This window comes from Thamnophis sirtalis, unplaced genomic scaffold (genome assembly GCF_051295495.1).
Source record: "Thamnophis sirtalis isolate CommonGarterSnake01/CBP01778 unplaced genomic scaffold, rThaSir2_p1.2 scaffold_10, whole genome shotgun sequence".
Taxonomy (NCBI): Eukaryota; Metazoa; Chordata; class Lepidosauria; order Squamata; family Natricidae; genus Thamnophis; species Thamnophis sirtalis.
Genome location: NW_028261390.1, coordinates 57,584,795 through 57,611,025, shown reverse-complemented (window position 1 = coordinate 57,611,025; position 26,231 = coordinate 57,584,795). Strand labels below are relative to the sequence as shown.

Sequence of the window (26,231 nt, the reverse complement as noted above, 5' to 3'; positions counted from 1 at the left end):
AATTAATCCAGCCAGGCAGTTTACAGCCTCCAAGCAATATTAACTTGGAACGAAAAGATTCTTCATAATTACTGTTCTAAGAAAGAGAGCCATAATTAGGGAGCTGGATCCTTGCCTCCCATCCTTCTGTTCTGTAATGCAAACGAAGGTTTACTTTTTGCCTTACTTGGCATACTGTCAGACTCTAAATATAGTTTTCTATATTTACTGATAGACAGTCAGTGAGCTGCAGTAACAATAAATCACAGAGAATGAATGTAATTATCACCTTCATTCTTCAAATGTTATACATTTATACAAACTCACTCTCCGCTGTATTCATGATGGGTGGGAATAAGCACACCTTCTGCATAGGTTGAGTGACATCAAGGCATAAAGATAATAGGCTGTCCCTGAAACTTAGTGGGTGATTGATTATCATGGATTATGTTGTATGCTACACAACACAGAATAGAAAGTGATTTTGATGAAAATCAAAAATTTCAACCACCATAACCAAACAATAGCGGGTACAGATTACTGTAAAAGTAGTAAATTAAGACCACAAGTTTTATCCTCATATTTCAAAAGAAAAAAATACTCCATGCTTCCTTGTTTTGGCTGGTTCCAGCAACCCTCTTCCTTGTCATTAAACAATAAAGAAGTCACAAAAATGGCGCATAGTTTCAAAAAGGAGTGAAAAGCTGTAACTTAAGACAGTCTCTTTTAGCTAATAAAGATAATAGTTTCATGAATTGATTAAGAAATGAATGGTAAAGTTTATTGTCTGATTGAAAAATAAATTCCAAAAGAGCTGTAAATAGAATAGAATAGAATAACAGAGTTAGAAGGACACAAGGAATTTGTCCAGTGTATAAGCTCTCAGTGTATATAAAAATACATTCATCAAGAATCATAAGATACAACACTTAGTGATAGTCATAGGATACTAAATAAGCAATCAAATCATACTAGGAAACCAGATAAAACAATATAAAGATACAAGCAACAAGCAACAAGATTATAATCATAAGTAGGAGGAGCTAGAGAATGGGAAGGATGAGAACAATAATAGTAATGCAGTCTTAGTAAATAGTTTGACAGTTTTGTTGGAATTCATTGTTTAGCAGAGTGATAGCTTGCCAGGAAAATCTGTCTTTGTGTCTAGTTGTTCTGTTGTGCAATTCTCTATAACGTCATTTTAGAAGTTGAAACAATTTATGTCTAAGGTGTGAGGGCTCTGTACATATTTCACATCTCTCTTTTTACTTGTGCAGTATACAGGTCCTCAATGGAAGGCAGGTTGGTAGCAATTACTTTTTCTGCCATTCTAATTATCCATTGAAGTCTGTGTGTGTCTTGTTTAGTTGCAGAGCCAAACCAGAGAGTTATACAGGTGCAGATGACAGACTCAGTAATTCCTCTGTAAAACTGAATCAGCAGCTCCTTGGTCAGTCTGAGCTTTCTGAGTTGGTGCAGAAAAACGTTATTTGTTGTGCTTTTTTAATAATGTTTTTGATGTTAAGTGTCTATTTTAAGTCTTGAAATATGATACAACCTGGAAACTTGAAGGTCTCGGCTGTTGATACTGTGTTGTCTAGTATTGTAAGAGGTGGTAGTATAGGAGGGTTTTTCCTAAAATCTACCACCAGTTCTATGGTTTTAAGCAGTGATGTGCAGTCAAGGGAGGCAGGGGAGGCAGAACCTCATCACTGTCATCATGAAAAGAAAAAAAATGTAAAAGGAAAAAGGCTGAGGTAGTTGCTGCCAGAGTCACAGTGGTTGACTATACTTAGTGCTTAACTGTTTAAAAAAGTCTCTAAAAAAGTGTCATCTACAGGAGGAGGCAGGAGAACCACGTGCCTCATTTAGTCTGACTTTATGATCACTCAAGCAGATTTAAGCAAGGGTTAAAAGCCATCTACATTTCTTATGTAGATGAGGCACATGGTTCTCTTGCCTCCTCCTGTAGAGGACACTTTTTTAGAGACTTTTTTAAATGTTGGCTCAGAAACTCTGGCATTGAAGCACACACGTCATCAAGTTACAAGACCCTTGCACCCCTAACCCTTTAGAAAAAAATCCCCAGGGGGTTGACAGCTTGACAGCTTTAAGACTTGTGGACTTCAACTCCCAGAATTCCTCCTCTCGCTCTTCATCTTGATGATCTGGGGATGGGTGGGGGAAGGGGGCTGGAACCGGTTCTAAACGGCACTGTAGATTTGTGGAACCTCTTCTATAGAAGAGGTTAGAACTGGCAGGAACCCACCCCTGCTGTCATTATAAATGACAGTTTCAAGTTAAGTCCCTTTATATAGTTGAAAATAAATAGTGAATCATACAAAGCAAAGATATTGGGAGTGAGAAAAAGACTTAGACAATAAGTAGCCTCTTATGTAAATAATTGCCACTGTATAAAAATGTTTTCTATTGTTAAGGATGCCCAAGATAAAATGATTCTGGTTTTTTTAAAAAAAATCAGTGTTTTTAAAATTTTCACTCATGTAACTAGGCTAAAGGATAAGATTATAAATGGCAAATCTTTCTTTCTAAGAAATAATAAATACCATTAAGTCTATGAAAACAGGGAAAATCTCCTGATCTGTGTCATTATCCCAATGAGTGGTACAAGAATTAACCATTTTCATATTATTCGGAAATGTAACGTTGCTAGGACTATTGTATCAGGAGTGCAAAAATACAGATTGCACTTATTTAGGAACACTGTTAGAGCAACAAATAAAAAAAGGGACTTTTAACAATATTTCACTAGAGTAAAGGCCAGATTTTAAGCAGAGTCTTCCTTTCAAATAAAGGGAAAAAATAAGTTACAATAATTCTTGATTAGATTAATAGTAAAAAAAAAAACAATTGTTCAGTCAAATAAACAGTAAATCTTACTTTCTGAAGATAAAGATAATGAAATATTATTTCACCTATTTTAACAACCCATTTTAATACTTTAGTTTGAGCTGCTTTCAAACTAGGATTTATTGAATATTATAAGCAGGCTGCCATTCCACTGTTATTAAATTTTATAAGGGACGATTAATTTTGCAAAGAAGACAACATAAAAACATTAATTTAAATTTTAAGACTAGCAGCTTTCCATTCCTCAAACTATTAATTTCCTTACTTAGAATCTTCAATTAATAACTTCAGTGTATCTTTGAATACAAATTGTCTACAGTCATTCAGTATGATTGGCATCTAAAATATGTTTTCTTTCCATTCTTGTACATGGAATTCAGAGGAAAAAATCTGTCGGAAGAGAATTGAACTGATTCATAAATAAAACACATTCAAGTTAAGCATTAAAATATAAAGGCACACTATAGCATAAAAACAGTTACATTTACTCATGCAACTATATTCCTGATAATATAAAGCATGTGGTTGACTGAGTTATTTTATATTTATGGTTTAGTCAATATATTCTCATATATACTGTATTTCTTTCATTAACTTACTTGGACATAGTAGAAAATATTTCTCATTACAAACACAGGCATTTATCAATTGTCACATGATCAGAATTTAGTTGTTTGGCATGTAGCACCAGAGGTGGGTGCTACCAGTTCGCACCTATTCGGTAGAACCGGTTCGTCAAATCTACCGAACCGGTTAGAAGAGGTTCCACCAGTGGACCCGGAAAGCAGGCCACACCTACAGAAGAGGTTCCAACATTTTTTGAAACCCACCACTGTGTAGCACCCATGTAGTACACACATATATACAGAAGCACATATATTAATATGAATGACTAGCTAATTGGATATTTAGAAATTACTATATGGAAAATATAAATGAGAGGAATGCGATTTGCTCTTTTACATAATAGTTAAACTGTATTGCTAATTGATTGAATATGATAATGAAAATATAATTTAATATAAATTAAAATATTTGTAATATGGATACATATAGAACTTTTAAGAAGATGAATATAAGTGAGGTGTATATTGCTTGTCATGTTATATAGCAGATTAACAGAATTTTAATAAACATTGAATAGTAAGGATTTAATTAAAAGATAATTAAAAGTAAACTAAGTAAAGATATGGAAAATGGAGGGGAAACTTAAAATATACTTAGATTGAGGTTATAAAGAGAGAACTAAAAACTTGGAGCATGTAATGATGTATAACTATACAATAATATGATGGGAATAGCTGGAAATTGTAACCAGGTCCACACTTTGCCCCAAAAATAAGTGGGAGGAGGGTGTTTAAAAATATAATTGATTTTATATATATATATATATATATATATATATATATATATATATATATATATATATATATATATATATATATATATATATATATATATATATATATATATATATATATATATATATATATATATATATATATATATATATATATATATATATATATATATATATATATATATATTTAAAAAGAGGATATATGTTAAAATTAATATGAAAGATGTTTATTGAAATAAAATTACTAACACCATCAACATTAAATGGAGCCCGTTCAGATGCTAAAATATACCATGCAAATTAGATGAAGAGTGTGGAAAAGAGAGAAGAGAGGCAAGAGGAAGAAGAGAGGGTTAAGAGAGAGGGGAGAGGAGGGGAGAGGAGGCGAGAAAGAAGGAATAGAAAGAGGAGAGAGCAGGAGAGAGGAAGGGGAAGTAGAAAATAGAAGGATGACAGAGGGAAGAAAGGAGGTAGGGAGGAGGAGAGAAGGAGAAGAAAGCGATTGATAGGGTATAAATATGATGTATGGAGAGCAAAAGAGCCAATGATAATTTTTGGAGGTTGATGGTAAGACGAATTGACATAATATTGAATAATATAAAATAGTGTTAGTCATGTAATGGTATACATGTGATAATTTGTATGAAAATTAAAAAATAAAAAACTTTAAAAAATAATAATAGTTATATACTTGAACTATTAGATAGAATTTAAAAACCATGTGAAAGGATCATAATAAATATATACATTAGTATGTTTGTCTGTGCCCATAGATGTGTAAGTAAACTTTAAGACAGAAGCCCAACCTTCCAAATTTCCCTTCACCCTGAGATCTATGAAAATTTCATCCTGTGCTGTTTGATGCAAGTTTCCAAATTTCTGCAAAGAACTAAATGCAGCAATAGTTCTAATAGCAACAAGTGCTTTTTGCCTGTTTTATACTGCAAACTGCAGTGATGGAAGTAAGATTTTAATTTGAGTAAGCCCTCACTTTTAATTATGAAGTTTTACTGTAACACAGAGTTTCCCTTGTATATGAAAGTTGCAGTGATGTGCGGTGAGGTTTATGGCTGGTGAGGCAGTCCTCTTCCCCGACACCCCACTGACTAAATCACTTTCTTTCACCCGCCTGAGCTCGCGGCAGCCCGCCTGAGCTCTGCCGCGAGCACAGGTGGGCGAAAGAAAGTGCTTTAGTCAGTGGGGTGTCTGGGAAGAGGAGAGAATGCCTGAGCATTGCATTTATTAAAGAAAAAAGAAAAAAAGGAAATTTGAAGGAAAAGAGGGAGCATGGGGTGGGGGTGGGAGAAAGAGAGAAGAGTGAGTGCGACACTGCAGCTTTAAACAGAATTACAGAGTTGAAGCCTCTAAAAAATGCACCCTCTACTATAAGGCAGGAGAACTGCGTGCCTCAACTACCTCGGGATTTTTTAGGCTTTTAACCCTCGCTTAACTCTGCTCGAGCGTCTAATAAGTCAGACTAGATGAGGCATGCAGTTCTCCTGCCTCATAGTAGAGGGCGCTTTTTAGAGGCTTTTTTAAACAGGCAGTCATTCACGATGTGGCAGCAGCTAGCTAGCCTAACCTCAGCACTCGCCTTTTCCCGTTTACATTTTTTTTCCTTTTCATGATTGACAATGGTGAGGCTGTGCCTCCCCTGACTGCAAGTCACTGAGAAGTTGCATTATACAATTATATGACACAAGAGCTTTGTCATTCAATATAAAAATGACTATATAATCACAAATAACTGAATACTGTATAATTCTCTGATTACCACTCAGCAATGAAATGATACTTTTTTGTTCAATAATTCTTATTGATTTTGACTCCTAGGGTTTAATTTACAAACCTAGAAAGCAATATTCCTACTGTAAATTAATGCTTAATAAACTGATACAGAACTTGCCATAGTCCTACACATTTAATAATGAATCTTCTACTAAAAGTTATTTTCTGCTAAATAACTTGTGATGCTTAGAGAAAAGGTGCTTGTTTTCAATAAAGAAGTCATTTCCATTGTATTTGATAAGGGAATGAATTTAAAACTAAAATTCAATTTTTATGATGAAAATAAATAGAGCAATAGAGAAAGATACTAGGGTGATGATAGGTTCTGAATAGGAGACAGACCATTCTTTGGTAATGTCAAGAGTGAATCATGAAGATAAAGGACATGGAGAAAAATGAAAGAAGTAAGCAAAACAAAAATAAAAGTGGAATTATGAAGAAATTTTCTCTCTGTTTGTGTGTGTGTGTGTGTGTGTGTGTGTATGTGTGTGTGTGTGTGTATATATATATATATATATATATATATATATATATATATATATATATATATATATATATATATATATATATATATATATATATGTTATATTTATGCTGATAAATAAATAAAGGGAGACTAGTATAGATCTATTTCAAGCTATTTAGCTCTCATCAGCTAGCCATACCCAAGTTTGGGAATCGAACCTGTGCTCCATTGCCTCCAAGGCAGGGAGTTAACCATTTGAGCTACAGAGAACGACTCCTTATCAGCCAGCCAGGGTGGGAGGTACTTTGTGTACATTGTGACTTTAAGTATATACCTCCCACCCTGGCTGGCTGATAAAGGAGTCGTTCTCTGTAGCTCAAATGGTTAACTCCCTGCCTTGGAGGCAATGGAGCACAGGTTCGATTCCCAAACTTGGGTATGGCTAGCTGATGAGAGCTAAATAGCTTGAAATAGATCTATACTAGTCTCCCTTTATTTATTTATCAGCATAAATATAACAAATATAACAAAAAGGCAACAGTAAAAAATATTGGGTTTCTGTCTGGATGGTCTCTTGTGACGAGCTTAATGACAGAGAGTGGAAGTGTGACCTTCCTCCCATACTTGGGCATACCAGGGGTTGTGACTTTAAGTATATATATATATATATATATATATATATATATATATATATATGTATGTATGTATGTATGTATGTATGTATGTATGTATGTATGTATGTATGTATATATATATATATATATATATATATATATATATATATATATATATATATATATATATATATATATATATATATATATATATATATATAGTATATATATACTAATATACTTAGTATATATATACTAATATATATATATATACATATATATATATATATATATATATATATATATATATATATATATATATATATATATATATATATATATACACACACATACATACACACACACACACACACACACACACACACACACAGAGAGAGAGAGAAAATTTATATATATATATCTACATGCATATATCTCCAGTATATACAAACACACATACCGTATATTCCACCGTATAAGGCAACTGGGCGTATAAGTCGACCCCCTACTTTCAGGCGCCCACAAGCCAGCTGAAGGACCCTGCACTGCCGATCTTTCGTAGTTTGAACTCAATGTCTTCTTCCTTCAGACCTCCAGCCAGACCTTACTAAGCGATCCCAGTGCTCATCCATCCACGTGCCCAAGTGAGGAACACCGAGGTTATCAATTGAAAGGCCGGCGTCTGTGCTGGTGGCGGTGCGACCTTTTGCTTGGTGGCATTGCTTTTTCTTTTGTTTTGTTTTTTTGGTATGGCCTTTTTTATACCTGGCATATAAGATGACCCTCAATTTTTAAAATAATTTTTGGGGGTTAAAAAGTCATCTTATACACCGGAAAATACGATATACATGAGCCATGGTGGTGCTGTGGTTTGAGTGCAGTACTGCAGGCTACTACTGCTGACTGCTGGCTTGCCTACAATTTGGCAGTTCAAATCTTATCTGGCCTTCCATCCTCCCGAGGTGGGTAAACTGAGGACCCAAATTGTTGGGGCCCATATGCTGACTCTGTAAACCACTTAGAGAGGGCTGTAAAGCACTGAGAAGCAGTATATGAATCTAAGTACTATTGCTATATAAAGAACACACTTGTATAGAATTACAATGATTTGACAAAGAGAAAAAATGCAATGAAAGCTATAAATATTACTCAGCAAGAAACAAATAAATTCTGAAAAGAAAGTCATAAATGCATTGAGGATATAGAAATTAGGTAAGACTTCAAATATAGATAATGTAACTGGAGAAATATTAAAATAATGGTGTGGTTTGCTTGAGATGCTGTACAACTTTTTAAAATGTCTTCATATGCACCTCAATTTATTTACTTACTTAATTATGCAAAACATTTCTGTAGCTGCCTATCTTAAACCTAATCTGTAAACAGTTTACAGCCTGACAGTGGAAAAATGCCATTTTTCTTTCCTTATCTATGGTGAAATTCAGAAAAAGTAAATTATAAATTTATAATGGCAACATGTTTTCAGAGTTCTGGTTGCAATGGTATGGAAAAAGAGCAAATTTTGGTAAAAGCACAGTTGCTTTATTTCATGCAGTAAGTACTAACGTCAGATTTTTGTGCTTTCAGAAATTAGGAAATGTATGAATATGAAAAAGAAGAAAAGGTTTCTAAACTGCATTTGCTACTTTAAAAGAAATATAGAATATTTTTAAATTATGGAATGTTTTGGTTGGTAAATATTTAAAAACAAAACATGTAGCTGTGTGTGAGTAAATGGATTTGTTCTTAAATGCATCAACATTGAGCAGACAGGAAGACAAGACTGTGTGATATCCTCTTGATTATTTTATATATGAGGAATGTTTGTGGCGATATTAGAGGTATTGTGAGTATAAATATATTTGTACTGTTACATGCAGATAATGCCAAGTTGTTCACTGATAATCAAAATGTTTGCACAGATAGGCTATACCCAAGGAATGACAAAGAGAAATCTGAAAATTAGTGTATCAAAAATCAGGCATAGAAAAAAAAGAAGAGATGGTGTCATGAAAGCTTGAGTGATAAATGAATGTAATGAATGATTAGTACCAAAGAGAATGTTGAGCTGGTTTTTTGAATCAGATTGAATTGAAAAACAAATTTAGAAAACAAGATTGAATATGCATACATAGACACACGCACACCTACACATACATTAATAAGATTATGCCTGTGATTAATCAGAGTATGCACATGATAGAATAATGTAAAATTTTCAAGAATTAAAAAGAGTAATGAAAAATATAATTACTAGTACTGAGTACAGGATCTTTTTATTGATTATCTCATAATTTAATGACTTCTTCCTCTTTTTCTGCCCATTTCATGAAGCTTACTCAGAAAAAAAATAGCAGTATGGGTATACATTTATATACATTTGTTGTTGGTGTTAGTTGCGAAGTCGTGTCTGACCCATCATGACCCCATGGACAACATTCTTCCAGGCCTTTCTCCAACATCCTCTGGATTCCATTTAAGCTCACACCAACTGTGAGTGACTCCATCCAGCCACCTCCTTCTCTGCCATCCCCTTCTTCATTTGCCCTCAATCCTTCCCAGCATTAGGCTCTTCTCCAGTGAGTCTTTCCTTCTCATTAGGTGGCCAAAGTATTTGAATTTCATCTTCAGGATTTGGCCTTCTAAAGAGCAGTCAGGATTTATCTCCTCTAGGACTGACCAGTTTGATTTGATATTTATGTACATACTGTATCTATGGCAAACTGTAGACACAAATGTTTGGTATACTTTCTGCTATTTAAGAGAGTATTCATTTGAAAGTAACCTTTCTGTGGCTTTTTCACGACACTACATTTATCTAAGTCAACACACTGACTAGAAATTCTGAGCTGAAGAGTACTTTAAACATATCCTTGTCAATTCCATCTCACCATATGTTTTGAAGTGGTGCAGTGGTCAACAATTAAGATGCTGGACTTGTCAGCTGCAAAGCCAGCAGCCCAGGTTTGAGACTTGAGTGCCATATGATGGGATGAGCTCCTATCCTCGTTCCAGCTCCTGTCAACCTAGCAGTTCGAAACATGAAAATGTGACTAGATAAATAGGTACTACTTTGATGGGAAGATAACAGTGTTCTGTGACATTATGCTGACTACATGACTATGGAAATGTCTTTGGACAATGCTGGCTCAATGGCCTTGAAACAGAGAGGCGCCCCTATGGTCAGCAATGACTAGTGAAATAAAAGCTGCAGGGACTTTTATAAACAGTATATTGCCAAAAGTATTCGCTCACAACTGCTTTTGATTGTGTGGATGGGTGAGCGAATACTTTTGGCAATATAGTGTATTATGTATCTTTTATATCATATATGTATGTATGTATGTATGTATGTATGTATGTATGTATGTATAGTCTTTCATTGAATTCACTCTTTATAGGTTTGGGTTTCAAGACTGATAACAGATTTCAGGTCTTTTTATCTAGGTGTTTTCCTTTCAGGTTTCTTTAGTTTATAAAATTGCTTCTTTCCCAGGTATAATATTGCTTTGGGTTTAAACTATGAACTCTTCCATTTTACATTGTGGTCTCACCTCTCATTTGCAAAACTGATTTTTTTCCTGTTTTAAAATTATGGTTACAACCTTTTCTAATCATGCTTAGAACCTTTGGACCTGTTAACAGTGTATCCAAATTTGTTCAATCCTTAATCCCCTCGGTGTCTTTAATTATTGTGGTAGTATTTATCTATAGAAAATGCTATATTGCAGTAAATCTATCTATAGTAAATTTCAATGTTTCTTGAGCAGGATTCTAATGATTTGTTATATTTCTATACTCTCCCTGCAAACTGAGTGTTTACAGTTGTCAACATTAACATTATGGACTCATGGCTAATTTAGGATATGATTGTGCTTTTAAATTCTGCATGATTGAGGCAAGTATGGAATATAAAAGAAGGGATAACAGTTTTGGAGATAGAAAAATGGGATGGCAAAGCTAAAGTACCACTTTCTACATGCTATCTCATCAATGCCATCTCATTGGGCTGGCCTGTTTCCTTGTTTCTGCTAACTAGCTAAGCAATATAGAGTTGTTGCTGAAAGTATAGTCTATGTACCACATACATTAACTCCCGTGTCACCAAAAAGCCAGTTACTAGAGCTCTAAAGCTCCATACTACATAAAAGTGAGTGAATGGTTAATTCTGTACTAATGATGGAAGATGTCCAAGCTCAACAATCAATAAACAGAGACAATAAAGCACATTGGCCCACAGGGGTTATGTCAGTGGTTATTCTTAAAATGGTAAAAGGAAGAGTAAATTCTTATTTTTAAACAATTTTGTAAAGTAATAGTCGGAAATTTCTTACACCAATTGAGCACCAGCTAGGCTCCCTCCTGACTAATTTGAGAGCTGCTGTGTTATTTCTCCCTCCCTTTTTGCTAGCTCTCCATATCAAGTACAGGGTTTATGTATTAAAAATACTGATAGGAATCTTTTAGACATACGGTATTTAACTGAAACTGTCATAAATATGCATTGCTATTTTTATCACATTCTCTCCAAAAATGAAGTAACTGCAGTACACAGCTATTTATATTCAAAGAATGAATTTCCCCAATCTGAATTCAGCTCAAGAAAGTTTGCCTCTCAATCAAAAACTTGAGTCATGAATCTCTGATCTGAATCAAATCAAGATTTATTTACAAACCTAAAAATCATATATCTGATTGTTTGGCAGAGCTATGTAGGGTTAGTTATCATATCTCATTGTTCTTTTCTTTGACATAATATATGGATACAGTTCTTATCATTGATTGTTGTAAGAAATATTTCTATTCATAATCTTTGCATTTGATATACCTTTTTTTTTTTCTTATACAGTTCCACCCGTCATAAGAGTCTTTCCTGAAAGTCAAGCTAGGGAGCCAGGAGTGACAGCTACTCTTCGATGTCATGCTGAGGGTATTCCGAATCCAGTTCTTGGTTGGTTGAAGAATGGAATTGATATAACTCCAAAGTTATCCAAACAGCTAACTCTTCAAGGTAAAAAGAAGCATCTTTTAATAACATAATTTGTTATTTTCAAAAAGACTCATCTTTTTTGGTGACATACCATATTGCAGTATTTCATCTATCATTCCAGTTGGTAGAAGGAGACAGGTCCAAACCTAGACCCATCTTATGTTCAGGAGTCTCATCATTCACTTTCAATATCTACATGAAACTGGTGATCATTCAGTAGCCCAGAGATGCTATGCATTTCTGTCCTGACCCCCTCCTCCATCCAGTAACAAATGCCGAGACAAGTTTAACTGGAATTCTACAGCACTTTATTAGCAGGAAACATAAATTTTGGTGGCTGAAAGCCCAAACATAAACAAACAGATAAGAACCTTGGAAGCAACTCAGACGTCGACAGAGACAGATAACAGCTTTTCCAGCGTTAAGAATGAAGTTGAATCCTGCAAAACCAAACTCCTCCCAGTCCCTCCTTAAATACAATCTTGAGAGGAGACTAATTACAGTCACCTGGGTCCAATTATCTTTTGTAATCCAGGTCCACCTCCCTTGTCTCCTCGTCACTACTCCAAGGCATGACGTCAGGAGCACATTCCCTTCGGTTCTCACCGCTGCGCCATGCCTCAGGCACCTCCTTGTGGCCAACCAGCCTCTCTGCGCCCTGCTTGGAGTCGGAACCCTGTCCAGGGTTCTCCACCTCTTCCAGAGCCGACTCATAAGGCCCCTCGCTGGCGGAGTCTGTTTGCAGCTCCAACAGCTCCTGCTGGGCCACAACACATTTCCATTTAAATATGAGAATTAGATAATTTTGATGGATAGTATTTCGAGCAGTTTATCTAAAGGGTACCTATTGCCATTTATTTAAATATTTGAAAAGAACAATAATGTTTGCTAAAAAAAAACTTAGTTACATTATCTGAAATGTCTGATTTTATCGAGGCAGTAAGTCACAACTCAGGGATACTGCCCACACCTTCATTCAGAAATCAATAATAGAATTCAGCTTTATTTCTATAAACATGAGTTATAAATATAATTTTATTATCTTTCAAGAGCCACAGTATTTTATTACATCAAAATTATTTCCAGGGGTAGAGGAACATTTTATACTTTTTAAAATAGTATATCTTATTAGTATACCATTACATTAAATTGTGTTGAAATATGCATGTTGGGATTGATATAGTATAGTATTTATTTTTATTCCCAAATTCTAATAGTAAGAGAAAGTGAATTTTCATTAACAAACCATATATCGTGGGCATAGTTTATATTATTCAAAATAAAATACAGTAATACTCTCTTAGTAAGCACTTGTTCAGTAATCGTTCAAACTTACCATGTGCTAAAAAAGGAAACTTACAACCAGTCTTCAAAATTCTGGCTATCACAGCATGCGCACAGTCACATGATCACAATTCAGGTCTTTGGCAACCAGTGTGCATTTACAATCCATTTGGACTTTCACACCCGGCTTCTGACAAGCAAAGTCAATGGGGGCGCTGGCAGGTAGACACAAGTTGTGGTAGGTAGCTTTGTGCTGAATGACCCAAGGTGATTTGCTTAATGACTACAATTGAAAATGATGGACTGATATAATAAGTTGTGGTGTATCATTTTATGATTACGTTGCTTAGTGATGGAGTTACCAATTGTTAAACGAGCGCTATCTTTATAAGAAAGGGCAAATAATATAATTATATTAGAGATGTGGTGCTACAGTTGTTAGAATGCAGTACTGCAGCTAATTCTGCTGACTGCTGACTGCCAGCAGTTCGGCAGTTCGAGTCTCACTGGCTCAAGGTTGATTCAGCCTTTCATCCTTCTGAGGTCAGTAAAACGAGGACCAGATTGTTGGGGGCAATACGCTGACTCTGTAAAACCACTTAGAGATGGCTGGAAAGTACTTTGAAGCAGTATATAAGTCTAAGTGCTATTGCTACTATGCAAGAAAAAAAAAGATACACTTAATTTTGTAATTCCAGTAACATGAGTAAAATAATAAATCATGCATATTTATATTTTAAATTCTGTGTACAGCAAATGGCAGTGAAGTCCACATTAGCAATGTACGTTATGAAGATACAGGAGCATACACTTGTATTGCAAAGAATGAAGCAGGAGTTGATGAAGATATTTCTTCCCTTTTTGTAGAGGATTCTGCACGGAAAACCCGTATGTAATATTTCTTTTTCATGTATGTATGTATGTATGTATGTATGTATGTATGTATATGTATAAGAGTATACATAATTTCAGAAAATTATTTTGTGTGTTCTGTTTGTTTGATTCAGAAATAAATATTTAAGACGCTTGCCTTTCAGTGGGCCTCACTGTCATAAATTAATAATATGATAACAGAAAGTCAATATTATTATGAATTAAAGTCTAAATTGATAAGTAATTCAGCCTTCCATCCTTCCGAGGTGGGTGAAATGAGGACCCAGACTGTGGGGCAAGTTGCTGACTCAATTTGCTAAAAAAAATTGTAAACCGCTTAGAGGCTGAAAGCCCTATGAAGTGGTATATGTCAGATAGATAGATGATAGATAGATAGATAGATAGATAGATAGATAGATAGATAGATAGATAGATAGATAGATAGATAGATAGATAGATAGATAGATAGATAGATAAAAAAATATAATCCACAAAAGGTAAGAGAACTGATTTCTCCTCACCCACCTCTGAAGCCGGGCGAATATAATGGACATTTTTTTATATGGTGCACATTCCGTTCCATTGTCATTTTCTATCCATATAGGAAACTAATTTGAAGTATCAACAGTCAGGATATACCCAATAAATTAGCTTCTAAGGGCCTTCCGGTAATAGATGACTCTTATTATAAAACTCAGACCTGATAATATTATATTTTCTTATCACAATATTTTAGTTCCCAAGAGAATTTATTAGATGAAATTTAGTCTGGGAATTTCAGTTTATTATATTACTTGCTTGTTTGTTAGTGTGTGTCAGACCCATTACAAACTTTTATGACTAATGATTAAAATACAGATTGTAAATCTGAAAAGTATTATTGAATGAAGGGGGCATTTGCTAAAACATGGCTATTAATCATATCAATCGTCTCAGTTGCTTATTTGCATTGTTGTTGCTGACTCAGATGACAGAATGTCTAATTTATTGCAAAAATATTATATATTCCAGCTATGTCAAAAGTCCATTCCAACTGATTCTACAGAGAATTTAAAAAGTAAAGTTCCCTCACTGGATTTAATTTAACTATTGGTGGCATTCATGTTGTTGTTTTTTTAGCAACTATAAAGAAGAATAGCCACTGTTGCCTTCCAGGGTATTTGTCAAGTTCCCAATATAATCTATGAAACTGAGATATCTTCATCACTTCCCACCCAGACTTTAATCACACCTGACTCAGATTAACTTTTTAAACAGATGATTGATTCTGTGCTCCCACTTATATAAACTTAATTCTCTTAACAGGTGAATTAGATTGTTTTATCTTTATTATCATTAGGTATGCAATAACATAAACATTCATTGTTTTCCCTTAACAAATGATAACATGATTTTCTAAGTCCCTTCACCAATCAGAACAAAATTCTTAAGAGTTCTTGTTCAATAATCGCATTCTAATAATTACATAATCTTGATTAGAATTGACTGGGTTTCAGCAGTTGTGTATTGTTGTTGCACTGCTGCTGATGCTATTACTAGTGGTAGTAAGTCATTTGTTTGTTTCCTCTTAGGGTTTCAGAGCTATGGTGTCTTAGGGTTTTAAAAGATTGAAAATTTATAGTGGTGCAAACAGTGGGAGCCACTAAGAAATTATGTAGGTACCTGCAAATAGTCTGAACCATAACTTGCATGTTCCTACCCTAAATTAAGTAAATGGCATCCAGCCTGGCAGATGTGTGTTGCATCCAAGTGCTGTCATTAGCATTGGATCTAGCAGATTCAAGGTTTGACTGCCTATTCCAGCTTCACTGACCTTCCATACCTTGTGCAGAGGGTTGCAGATCCTGTTGAATTGGTTTGGTGTTTAGTCTGTTTCACCAGACTAAATCACCTCTAAATCTGAACTCTTAAATCTGTATATACAGAATCTGCTTTTCTGTATTGCAAAATTCCATTAAAATCAGAATGAAATAAATTTAAAATGTTGTAAGAATGGTAAGCTTCTTCAAAGATGTTATCATTTATGGAGGGCTTGTGATAAGACATAATATGAGGCAAGCGCCCACCTCCTACTTACATTTACATAAGTATTTGTCTTTTCTCTGTTTAGGTAGAATGGACAAAGCAAAGTCATATTCCAAGCACAGAAATTTCATAGATGCAACATTTTCCCTGCTTAAAATGGCAAAATCTCACAGTACTAACTCAAGATAAACTATAAATCCACTTATTGCTATGTCAGCATCTTAAAGAAATAGATCATGTACCAGTGGTGGGTTTCAAAAAATTTTGGAACCTACTCTGTGGGTGTGGCCTCCTTTGTGGGAGTGGCTTGCCGGCCATGTGACCTGGTGGGAGTGGCTTGCAGGCCATGTGTTCTCTCTCTCTCTCTCTCTCTCTCTCTCTCTCTCTCTCTCTCTCACTTTCTCTCTCTCCTTCCTTTTGTCTCTCTGTCCCTTTTTTCTTTTTTTCTTTCATCTCTCTCTCACACTTTTTCTTTTATTTATTTATTTATCTTCATTTCTTTTTCTCTCTCTCTCTGTCAGTCTGTGTTTGTGTGTGTGTGGCAGTGGTGGGTTTCAAAAAATTTTGGAACCTCTTCTGTAGATGTGGCCTGCTTTCCGGGTCCACTGGTGGAACCTCTTCTAACCGGTTCGGTAGATTTGACGAACCGGTTGTACCGAATAGGTGCGAATTGGTAGGAACCCACCTCTGTCATGTACAGATAATTGTAGAATTAATTAGTTACCATATAAATGAAGAATAACTTTTCGGTCTCTTTGAGATTAAAAATGTATTAATTTATAGCCTTCTTGGATTATTACAGTTTTTTAAAAAATGTTAATAACCATGGGGTTGTTTTTATTTTATTTATTTAATTAACTTACATCAGGGTCCCCTACCCCGGACCACAGACTAGTACTGGTCCATGGCCTCTTAGGAACAGGGATGCATAGTTGGAGGTGAGCAGAAGGCAAGCAAAACAAAACTATTCCCACCCCCCAGTCCATGGAAAAATTATTTTTCATGAAACCAATCCCTGTTGCCAAATAAACTGGTGGCCATTAATTTACATCATTGCCCATCACACACACACACACATACCCAGTGGCCAGTGTAAAAACAATAATATAGGTTTCTCATTAGCAGTTTTGGACAATTGTAAAGTTCCCCAATGTACTTGCAGGATCTATCAGCTCTGATAGTTGGCTTGCTTTACAAATCTCTAAATATATTTGTATATCACAATTTTAAGTGTCCTGCCACTACGAGAGGGCCCTTTCTACAAAACTGGCTGTAATTATATGGTTGTCTCTTGACAAATGAATGCATGTTAAGTACACGATCTTTATGGTTTAAAAGCTTTGAAATGTTCTCCTACTACAGAATGTACTAAAGTAAAAATTTTCCCAATATGAGTGCTAATCTCACACACATTCTTATCAGAGTCCTGGAAATGTTTGTTTGAAGTACAGATATCGTTCATTTTGCTATTAAAGTGAGCCATGGGAAAACCAGCTTTTACTGACTGTGATAAAGGTATTTTTTTTAATCCAGATTTACTGAAGTGAAAGATACAAAACTTCAATTTCTTATCCCTTTGATTTCTTCAACAATTGAATCTGTTAACATGAAACAAATCTTTGAAACACATTAAAGTTGAATTTAAAATTCATATTAGACTTTTTAGGCATAATAATATACTATAGAATTGCCTATTGGGAGATTAACACACAGTGTTTCCTAGAAGACTGAATATGCATGTGTGCGTAACAATGAGGTCAACAGCCCCAGGCCTGCTGGAATAGCCAGGTTTTAACAGCTTTTCTGAAGGCCATGAGCGTGGGTAAGGTCCGGATCTCTGGGGGTAGTTCATTCCAAAGGGTCGGAGCAGCCACAGAGAAGGCCTTCCTCTGGGGAGCCGCCAGCCGACACTGTCTCGCTAATGGCATCTGAAGGAGGCCTACCCTGTGGGATCTCACCGGCCGTTGGGAGGTATGTGGCAGTAGGCGGTCTCGCAGATATCCTGGTCCTAAGCCATGTAGATATCCCATGAATACATTTCTTAATTTTATATTTTACTCTTTAATAGATCAAAAATCATTTCTCCTTATTTTTTCTTGGTTGCATTTATGCTCCACTTTTTCCCTAGCAATTCAAAGTAGTGTTCATGAAATATTTCCATAATTTTATAATTGTCCAAAATCAGACAGCGAGTTTTAAGGGGAATTATGAACCTGAATCTACATTTCTTAATACTATCCCAACACCTTGACAGTTACACTCTATACCTTATCTATTTATTTATTTCATATCACTTGTACACAATCTCAAATGTCCATTCTTAGGGGTTCACAATAAGAATATTGTGGTCATTAAGATCATTAGAACATTCTACATCCATCTCCCGAAATATAACAACTCAGCAAACAGATGACAGTCAAAGAGTCATTGTTGCTTCAAAGGCTCCTCAAAGCAAATCTGTTTTCCATTTAGGTCAGAGGTGGGTTCTGGCCAGCTTTACTGCCGGTTTGCTCATGCACGCACTTTGCGCACGGACACACAGAACTCAAAAACAAGATGGCGGTGGCGACGGCAGTGACCAGGGAACTGGTTCAGGGGCATGGCAGGCCTGGGTCACTGTCGGTTCCAGCGACCCAGGCCGCCATACCACTACTGGTTCAGCAAAACTGGTCCGAACCGGTAGGAACCCACCTCTGATTTAGGTGGTTAATGTATAAGTCATCTAGCTCGTGTGAAGGATGAGACAGCTATTACACACAAAACTATTATGAACTATTAATAGTATTTCATTATTACTGTTCACATTCAAGATATTCTTAGTTTAGGCTAAGCAACAAGATCAAAGTAGATTGTCTTAGTGGCCCTCTATCTGGAAATACCAGCTTCATAGAAATGAGAAAACAACTTTTAATACATTTTTCACGCTAGTGAAAAAATATGGTTCCTGATGTTCACCTATATTCACTGAGCTATAGCATATAAATAAACATTGGCCATGTTTTAATATAGGTAATCTAAAGTTCGAATTATTTCTCTGAATACAGTTGGGAAAAAAATGTGTATTTATTTCTAGATGGCTTTTGTATCTGATGCTGAATTAATATTGATTATACATATTTTAATCTATGCTACCTATTACATTTGGTTCCTCACTTTGCACTTTCAGCAACTATAATTTTGTAATATTAATGAAGTAGCTTTTCTAAATCCTTTCATCTGTTCATTCACTGCAAGCCAGAAATTATCTAGTACTTGTATTCTCTTCAGTAGATAATTTTCTAATAGAAAGGCTTTTTTTTCCATCTCAGAGCCTTACCACCTAGAAAGAGGTTTTGTGATCTGAATGCTAGGAATCTCTAGATTTATAACTATTCTTTGTTTCAGGCAATGCAGGATGAGGCTAAGAGCTATTATGATTCATTTGCTGCATAAGTGACTTCTGCAATTCTGCAACATGTAGCAAAAATAAATTATATATAACAACTCTCTGCTGCATCTCATTTCAACAATATATACCAGTGATGATTAACCTTTTCGACACCGAGTGCCGAATCTGGTGCGCCGGAACCTGGAAGAGAGCAACTGGCCAGTGCACATGCATGTGGCAGCCAATTGCTATTCAGGGTTCTGTCATGCACATTTGCCCCAGACAGGTGGTCTGGTGTGCATGGACACTGGACCAGCTGCCTGGCATGCATGTGCATGACAAAACCCAGAAGAGCAGCTGGCGACAGAGCACGTACCTACAGAGAGGGCTCTGGGTGTCATCTCTGACACGTGTGCCATAGATTCAACATCACGGATATATACTGTATTTGTCTCATTCAAAAAGGAATAAGTTGGGCTGCTGATTTGATGTCTAAATATAAAAACATTTTTGTATAGTTGTTTCGTATCAGAAAAATCCCAAGATCCCAAGGAGGAGCTAGGTTCAACGCAAAGATGTCATTAACTTCTTACTTTTATTTTTTATCAATATAGACTGTGGTTGTTAAATATGTATGCCGTGTACGGGTTCTGGGAAGTCGGGGGGGGTAGGTTGTGGGGGCTTGGGGGGAGGGGGGAGGGGGGAAGTATATTAGGCTTGATTTTAAAGCAATATGATTGCACATGTATATTGTCCTCTCTTATAACATGATATTGTCTATGTAATAATTTACATGTGATTATATGTTATGGAAATGGTTAATAAAAAATCTTATATATATAAATAAAAAAAGAAAGAAAAATCCCAAGATCTTCAAATAAATCCTATTAATTTCAACAGTCTGAAATGCAATTTCATAGGTGGATATGTTATCTACATGAATTACAGTTAAGTCCTCCTTTCTAAATTTTACTGGTTATTTTAAAGCAAGAGGCAGCATAAGATAGTATACTATAGTGTGGTATTAGTATTCCTAATGTCTATATGTTTGCTTGAAAAATAACTAAATAAAGTAATGTTTACATTTGACATATATAATTTCTACTGAAAATTGCCAAAATGAAGTAAATGCCAGTTGTAAAAAATTATATATATATATATATATATATATATATATATATATATATATAGATAGATAGATAGATAGATAGATAGATAGATAGATAGATAGATAGATAGATAGATAGATAGATAGATAGATAGATAGATAGATAGATAGATAGATAGATAGATAGGGAGAGGGAGAGGGAGAGGGAGAGGGAGAGAGATTTTTTAAATATACAAGTACATAAGCAAAATAGATTCATTTTTTAAAAAAATGGTGCAGTATCACTCTTAATTATTTTTATTTTTCATTTTTCTTCTGTTCTTTCTCCCTTACATGCTGCAGTTGCTAACATATTATGGAGAGAGGAAGGTACTATAACTTTTTCTCCTTTCTATAATAATGAACTTGTCTCATATACATGTTATTTCTTTCAAGCACACAATAGCTATAGTTATTTTATTTTAATTATGTCTTCATAAATTGCTGCTTTAGTTTAAATTGCTTGTCATTGCAAATAGTGTAATATGGTTATTTTCATTCAGAGAAAAAAATCAATATCTATGGGGCATTATGCTGCCAACTCGAGAGCACCATGACATATATATTATCACAAGTAAATTCCAGTGGAGGGTATTTTCCTAAATATGTCCTTCTGCTTTCATAAACCATCCAGCTAATTATGTTAACTATTGTTAGAATGTTGATTGAGGGGTATAATTCATCTTTTTTGTAAAGAATGATATCTTGTGAATCTTGTAAAAGTTGTATTATCTGGTATCTTAAAATTACATACCTATTGATCTTTTAAACTTGCAAAATTGGCAAATAGATAAAAAGAGTTTCATACTCTGATCATTGCTTCTAATAAATAATATATGAATGGACTTAACATTTAAATATAACATTCCAAATTTTAAAAAGATCTTTCTCACATGCAAAACCTCAATGGATTATCTCAATGAAATGTTTTAAGTATCAACATTCAACTTAAGTCCATACAATGTAGAAAAGAACTAGTTAAAAAATTTAAACAACAGATTCCAAAAAACTTATGAATGGAACTGAAGTTTAACTAACAATAAAAGTGATAGAGATAAATCTTTTAAAACACAAAACATCTATGGAATTTATGAAACACAAATAATATATTGCATGTTTTAAGGAATTTGTGTTTTTGAAATGTCAAGTTTTACTGAATCTAATCATAAAATGCATTCACAAGATTATCAGCTTTTTATTGTCTCCTACTCCTTTGCCTCTAATAGTGGTTTAATCTGCAGATATTATTTGGTCACTGTTCCATGGTGTGAAAATATTCACTTACTAATTTCTTTGTGTAAAACTATAAAAGTTGCCTAGATTCTTCTAACTCATGTGCCAACACCTAACTATAGTATTTTACTAAGTTAAATCAAATTTATCCATTTGATATAAGAGGGATATGTTAAAATGAATTACAGAAACATGTAGAAAGATTGGGGACACATTGAAGCTTTATGGATGTCTCTGCTATTAGTAAAATTTTTATACTTTCATAGTCAGAACAGAACAAAATAACAGAGTTGGAAATGACCTTAGAAGTCTTCTAGTGACTACCATGTTTTCCCCAAAATACGACCTACTCAGAAAGTAAATCCTAGCTTGATTTTTTACGCATGCGTTCAATATAAGCCCGCCACACTTGTCAAGAGCCAAGGTGGCGCAGTGGTTAAATGCAGCACTGCAGGCTACTGCTAGATCAGCAGGTCAGCGGTTCAAATCTCACCGGCTCAGGGTTGACTCAGCCTTCCATCCTTCCGAGGTGGGTAAAATGAGGACCCAGATTGTTGGGGGCAATATGCTGACTCTCTGTAAACCACTTAGAGAGGCCTGAAAGGCCTATGAAGCGGTATATAAGTCTACTGCTATTGCTATTGCTACTCCCCACAATAAGCCCTAATTAAGACCTCACCCACTCCAGGGTGCACCAGGGTAAAATTAAGCTAGAGTGGGGGGCTGTGTGGAGCTACCTTATTGCTTATCTTCAGATAGTTGCAGCCAGGCCTCACAAACCTCAGCTTATTTCTTTTGCTGCAGCCAGCAAGGCTTTCCTGAAGGTCTCTGTAGACAATAACAGAGCTCTGGATTGATCCGGAAGGGTTGTTTTTTTTTTGAGTGAAGGAAAGCCTTGCTTCATGAAGAAGTTCCTGAAGGCCTCTGATATGAAAAAGAGGCTGGGGGGGACACGCTCAAGTGAGTCAGTGAACAGCATACCCCCCCCCAAAAAAAATAAGACCTGGTGCCTTTTTTGTTAGAAAAAAATATAAGACAGGGTCATTTTCTGGGAAACACAGTAGTCTAACTACCTGCCCAGGCAGGAAACTCTATACCATTTCAGAAACATGGTTGTCCAATCTCTTTTTAAAACTTGTCCAACAGAAGACAATATATGTTATTCAAGGTTGAGCTGTTGGGTTCTTAGTATTCTCTTAATTTGGTTTTTCTCTTGTAGATATTTTATTATCAATAGATAATACCATCAATATGGGCAGTGAGTTTTATTGGATACTTAGTAGATTGGCCTGTCTGCCGTATTGAAATTGTGTTTTCCTTCTGTATGGTGCCTTAATTAGGATATGGTTTGCTCCTGATTTCTTATCTTGTGCTGTTTTCTGCTTCTTTGGGTGTTGACTCCTGGGGAAGGGGACGCACTGGTGCTGGGATGTGTTATAGGAGACTTATTTACTTCCTAAGGTTTTGACTGTGTTTGTAAAATGTTATGTGAGTGGGGTTTAGTTCTACATGTCTGTTGATGAGTAATTTGTCTGAGTATCAAGCGTCTAGAAATTCCTTAGCATTTTACATTTCCTTGATCTAAGATGTTCAATTTTCCAATTGAAAATGGCTAAATCTGTCCTGTTATGAACTTAAGGAACTTTCATTGTGTATTCTGACTGCCAGTTTGTATGCATACAGTCTGCTAGTCTTCCATCCATCTGACCTACATAAATGGCTGTTACAGTTCTTCCTTTGTATGCTGTAATTGAGTCCTGATTTTATTTCTTTGGTTATTGGATTTTTTGGATTGCTTAACATGAAGCTTGGAGGCAGTTTGTTGGTTTATGTGCTACAATAATGCAGAGTGAATATAGTACTGTAGTCTGTATGTTGTCCTGCATTGTTTTCATTTCTTTATTTCATTAAATTTGTTATAGCTGGCCACTCAAGTAGACTTTCATGATAGTCTTTGATGTATAAGTACATTATCCTTTTTGAAGGTTATAATGGCTGTATTGCTGTGGATTGTATAGTTAGTTATTTTTTCATTAGGCTGGGCATGCATTAAATTGGAAAATATTCTATAGATTATATTTGTTCTCTTTTTGGTATATCAAGTTATTGCAGTGTATCTGTGCTTGTCTGAATAATGTTTGTATACAGTTCTTTTTATGGATGGTTGGGTTACATTTCAAAGTAAAATACTTTATTAATGAAAATTGTTTTTCAAAAACCTGGGTCTCTAATTTGCCATTGCTTCCTCTGCTAATGACAATATCTAGAAAGGCGGTGTATTGTTGATTTCTTGTTCTCCTTGCAAATTTTATTATTTCCTTGATGCGTTGATTGACTTATCTAATTGCTTCTTTTTCTTATGATGAAAATGCCATTTAAATAGCAGAACCATATTTTCACTTGTATGTGTGAAATTGTTACTGCTACCAAACATTGCATCATGGTCTCAGCTATGACTCCTAATAGTGTTGATCCCATGGGTGTTTCCCTCTTTTGGTATATTTGTTAAGCTAAAAGTAGGTGTCAAAATGAAAGCCAGGCTATGAGTTCCATGGATCTTGATATTTAAATCTTGTTGTACTCTGTTAGGCTGAAAGTGTTGTATAGTACTGCTGCAATAGATTCTATTGCTAGTTCTGTATCTGTGGATAGGAAGAGTTCTGGACATCATAAAAAAACATAATTTCATCTTCTGTTCTTAGGTCTTTGATTTTCTGGAGGCACAATAGTGGTGAATTGATAGAGTATTCCCTCCTATCTATGAGAAGTCCAAGGTTTTTGGTGAGTTCATAGCTATATTGTATGATGGGGGCCCTGATAGTGATATGTTTGGACAAAATGGGGTTGTAGATTTTTTAGGTTGTTTATGGCAATGTTAGAGAAAAGATTTGTTCTTGTTCACTTGAATGAAGTTAGATTACTTTCAGAAGCCTGATTTACTCCTCTCTGCATCTGGAATAGAGACAAAGAGTATAATAGCCAGAAATATTTCATGTATGATTACATCCTTTAAACATTGGATATACAGATTCAAGAGAAAGGTCTATAGATAGGATATAGGATTTAAGGTATTTCATTGGATAGGAAACTGATAGGGATATATGGATGTCTGAATGGGACTGGTGTGTTTGGACACTATTTTTATACGATTTGTAATAAACTGCAAAAATTATTACATTTGGAGATATTTTTCTTTAAGTCTTTTTAGATGGCATTCTTGTATTTAAATTCTGCTTCAGTTATTTCATACTGCGACAGTAGATATTATAATGTGTTTCTGAAAGTGTACCTGGTTATCTTTGATTAAGGAAATTGTTTATAAATATTTTATAAAATAAAATAACTGATGTTACATAGTCTCATAATGAAAGGTCTCCAGGAAGACAGCCAAGTCTAGAGAATACTAAGAACCCAATTCCAAATGACGAAATAATTGCTTCTTTGCTTAAAAAAATACTTGAGTGTTAATCTTTTCTCTAATTTATGAATGGCTATAAAATTGAATACAAATATTGTCTCTATCCTTAGTTTCACCTTCATTTGTTAAAAATCAAAGGGATTTCTAAATGGAAATAGAAATGCGATAAGAATTTTATATCCTTGTAAATTTCCTATAGTTATTGCAGGCTCTATATCAATGATAGATTTGAAGAATTTGCTGTATTTAAAATAATAATATGGAGGAGGGAGGTTCTCATTATATCCTGACACAAAAAAGTTACAATGGATCTTACAGGAAGTATATTTGGCTTGTTCCTCTCCCTGTAATCTGTCACCTAATGGATAGTAATTCAAAGGAAGTATTTAATCTCTTTCCTTCCCTAGAAAAAATGGGAAGTACACCCCCAAAATGTACTGTGACGAGAAGATGTATTCCATATTTTTTAATATTTCAAAATCCTCATTTATATCCAGATAAACAATCATTTGGGAGGGAATAAGTTTTTTCTTCTTGGTGCTTTCTCCCAAATTAAATTAAATTAAATTCATTTCCATTGCTGGATCTGATCTTTAAAAAATTGTACAAAAGTTTATCAGGTCAGAAATTCAGTCCTATATGGCCTGCTCAACACTAGTTTTCATGTTGGTATCCTGTGAAATATATTATCTTAAAAAATACCATCCCTGAAACTCTAGTTGTCAGATCAATTATACAAATGATCCAGTAATATTTGTAATGACACAATTATGTTCTCCTAAAGTAAAGTCATGGTTGGCTGAAATATATACTACC

At 34.9% G+C, this 26,231-nt stretch overlaps 1 protein-coding gene across 1 annotated transcript in view; it reads left to right on the top strand.

The window, feature by feature from the left end:
• The window catches only part of FSTL5 (follistatin like 5), a 356,407-nt gene that overhangs the window by 280,838 nt on the left and 49,338 nt on the right, over positions 1–26,231 (top strand). The window contains exons 9-11 of the mRNA XM_087724670.1: positions 11,928–12,089; positions 14,106–14,240; positions 21,068–21,094. Of these exons, the coding sequence (XP_087580796.1) occupies positions 11,928–12,089; positions 14,106–14,240; positions 21,068–21,094 (324 nt within the window). The remainder of the gene's footprint in view (positions 1–11,927; positions 12,090–14,105; positions 14,241–21,067; positions 21,095–26,231) is intronic.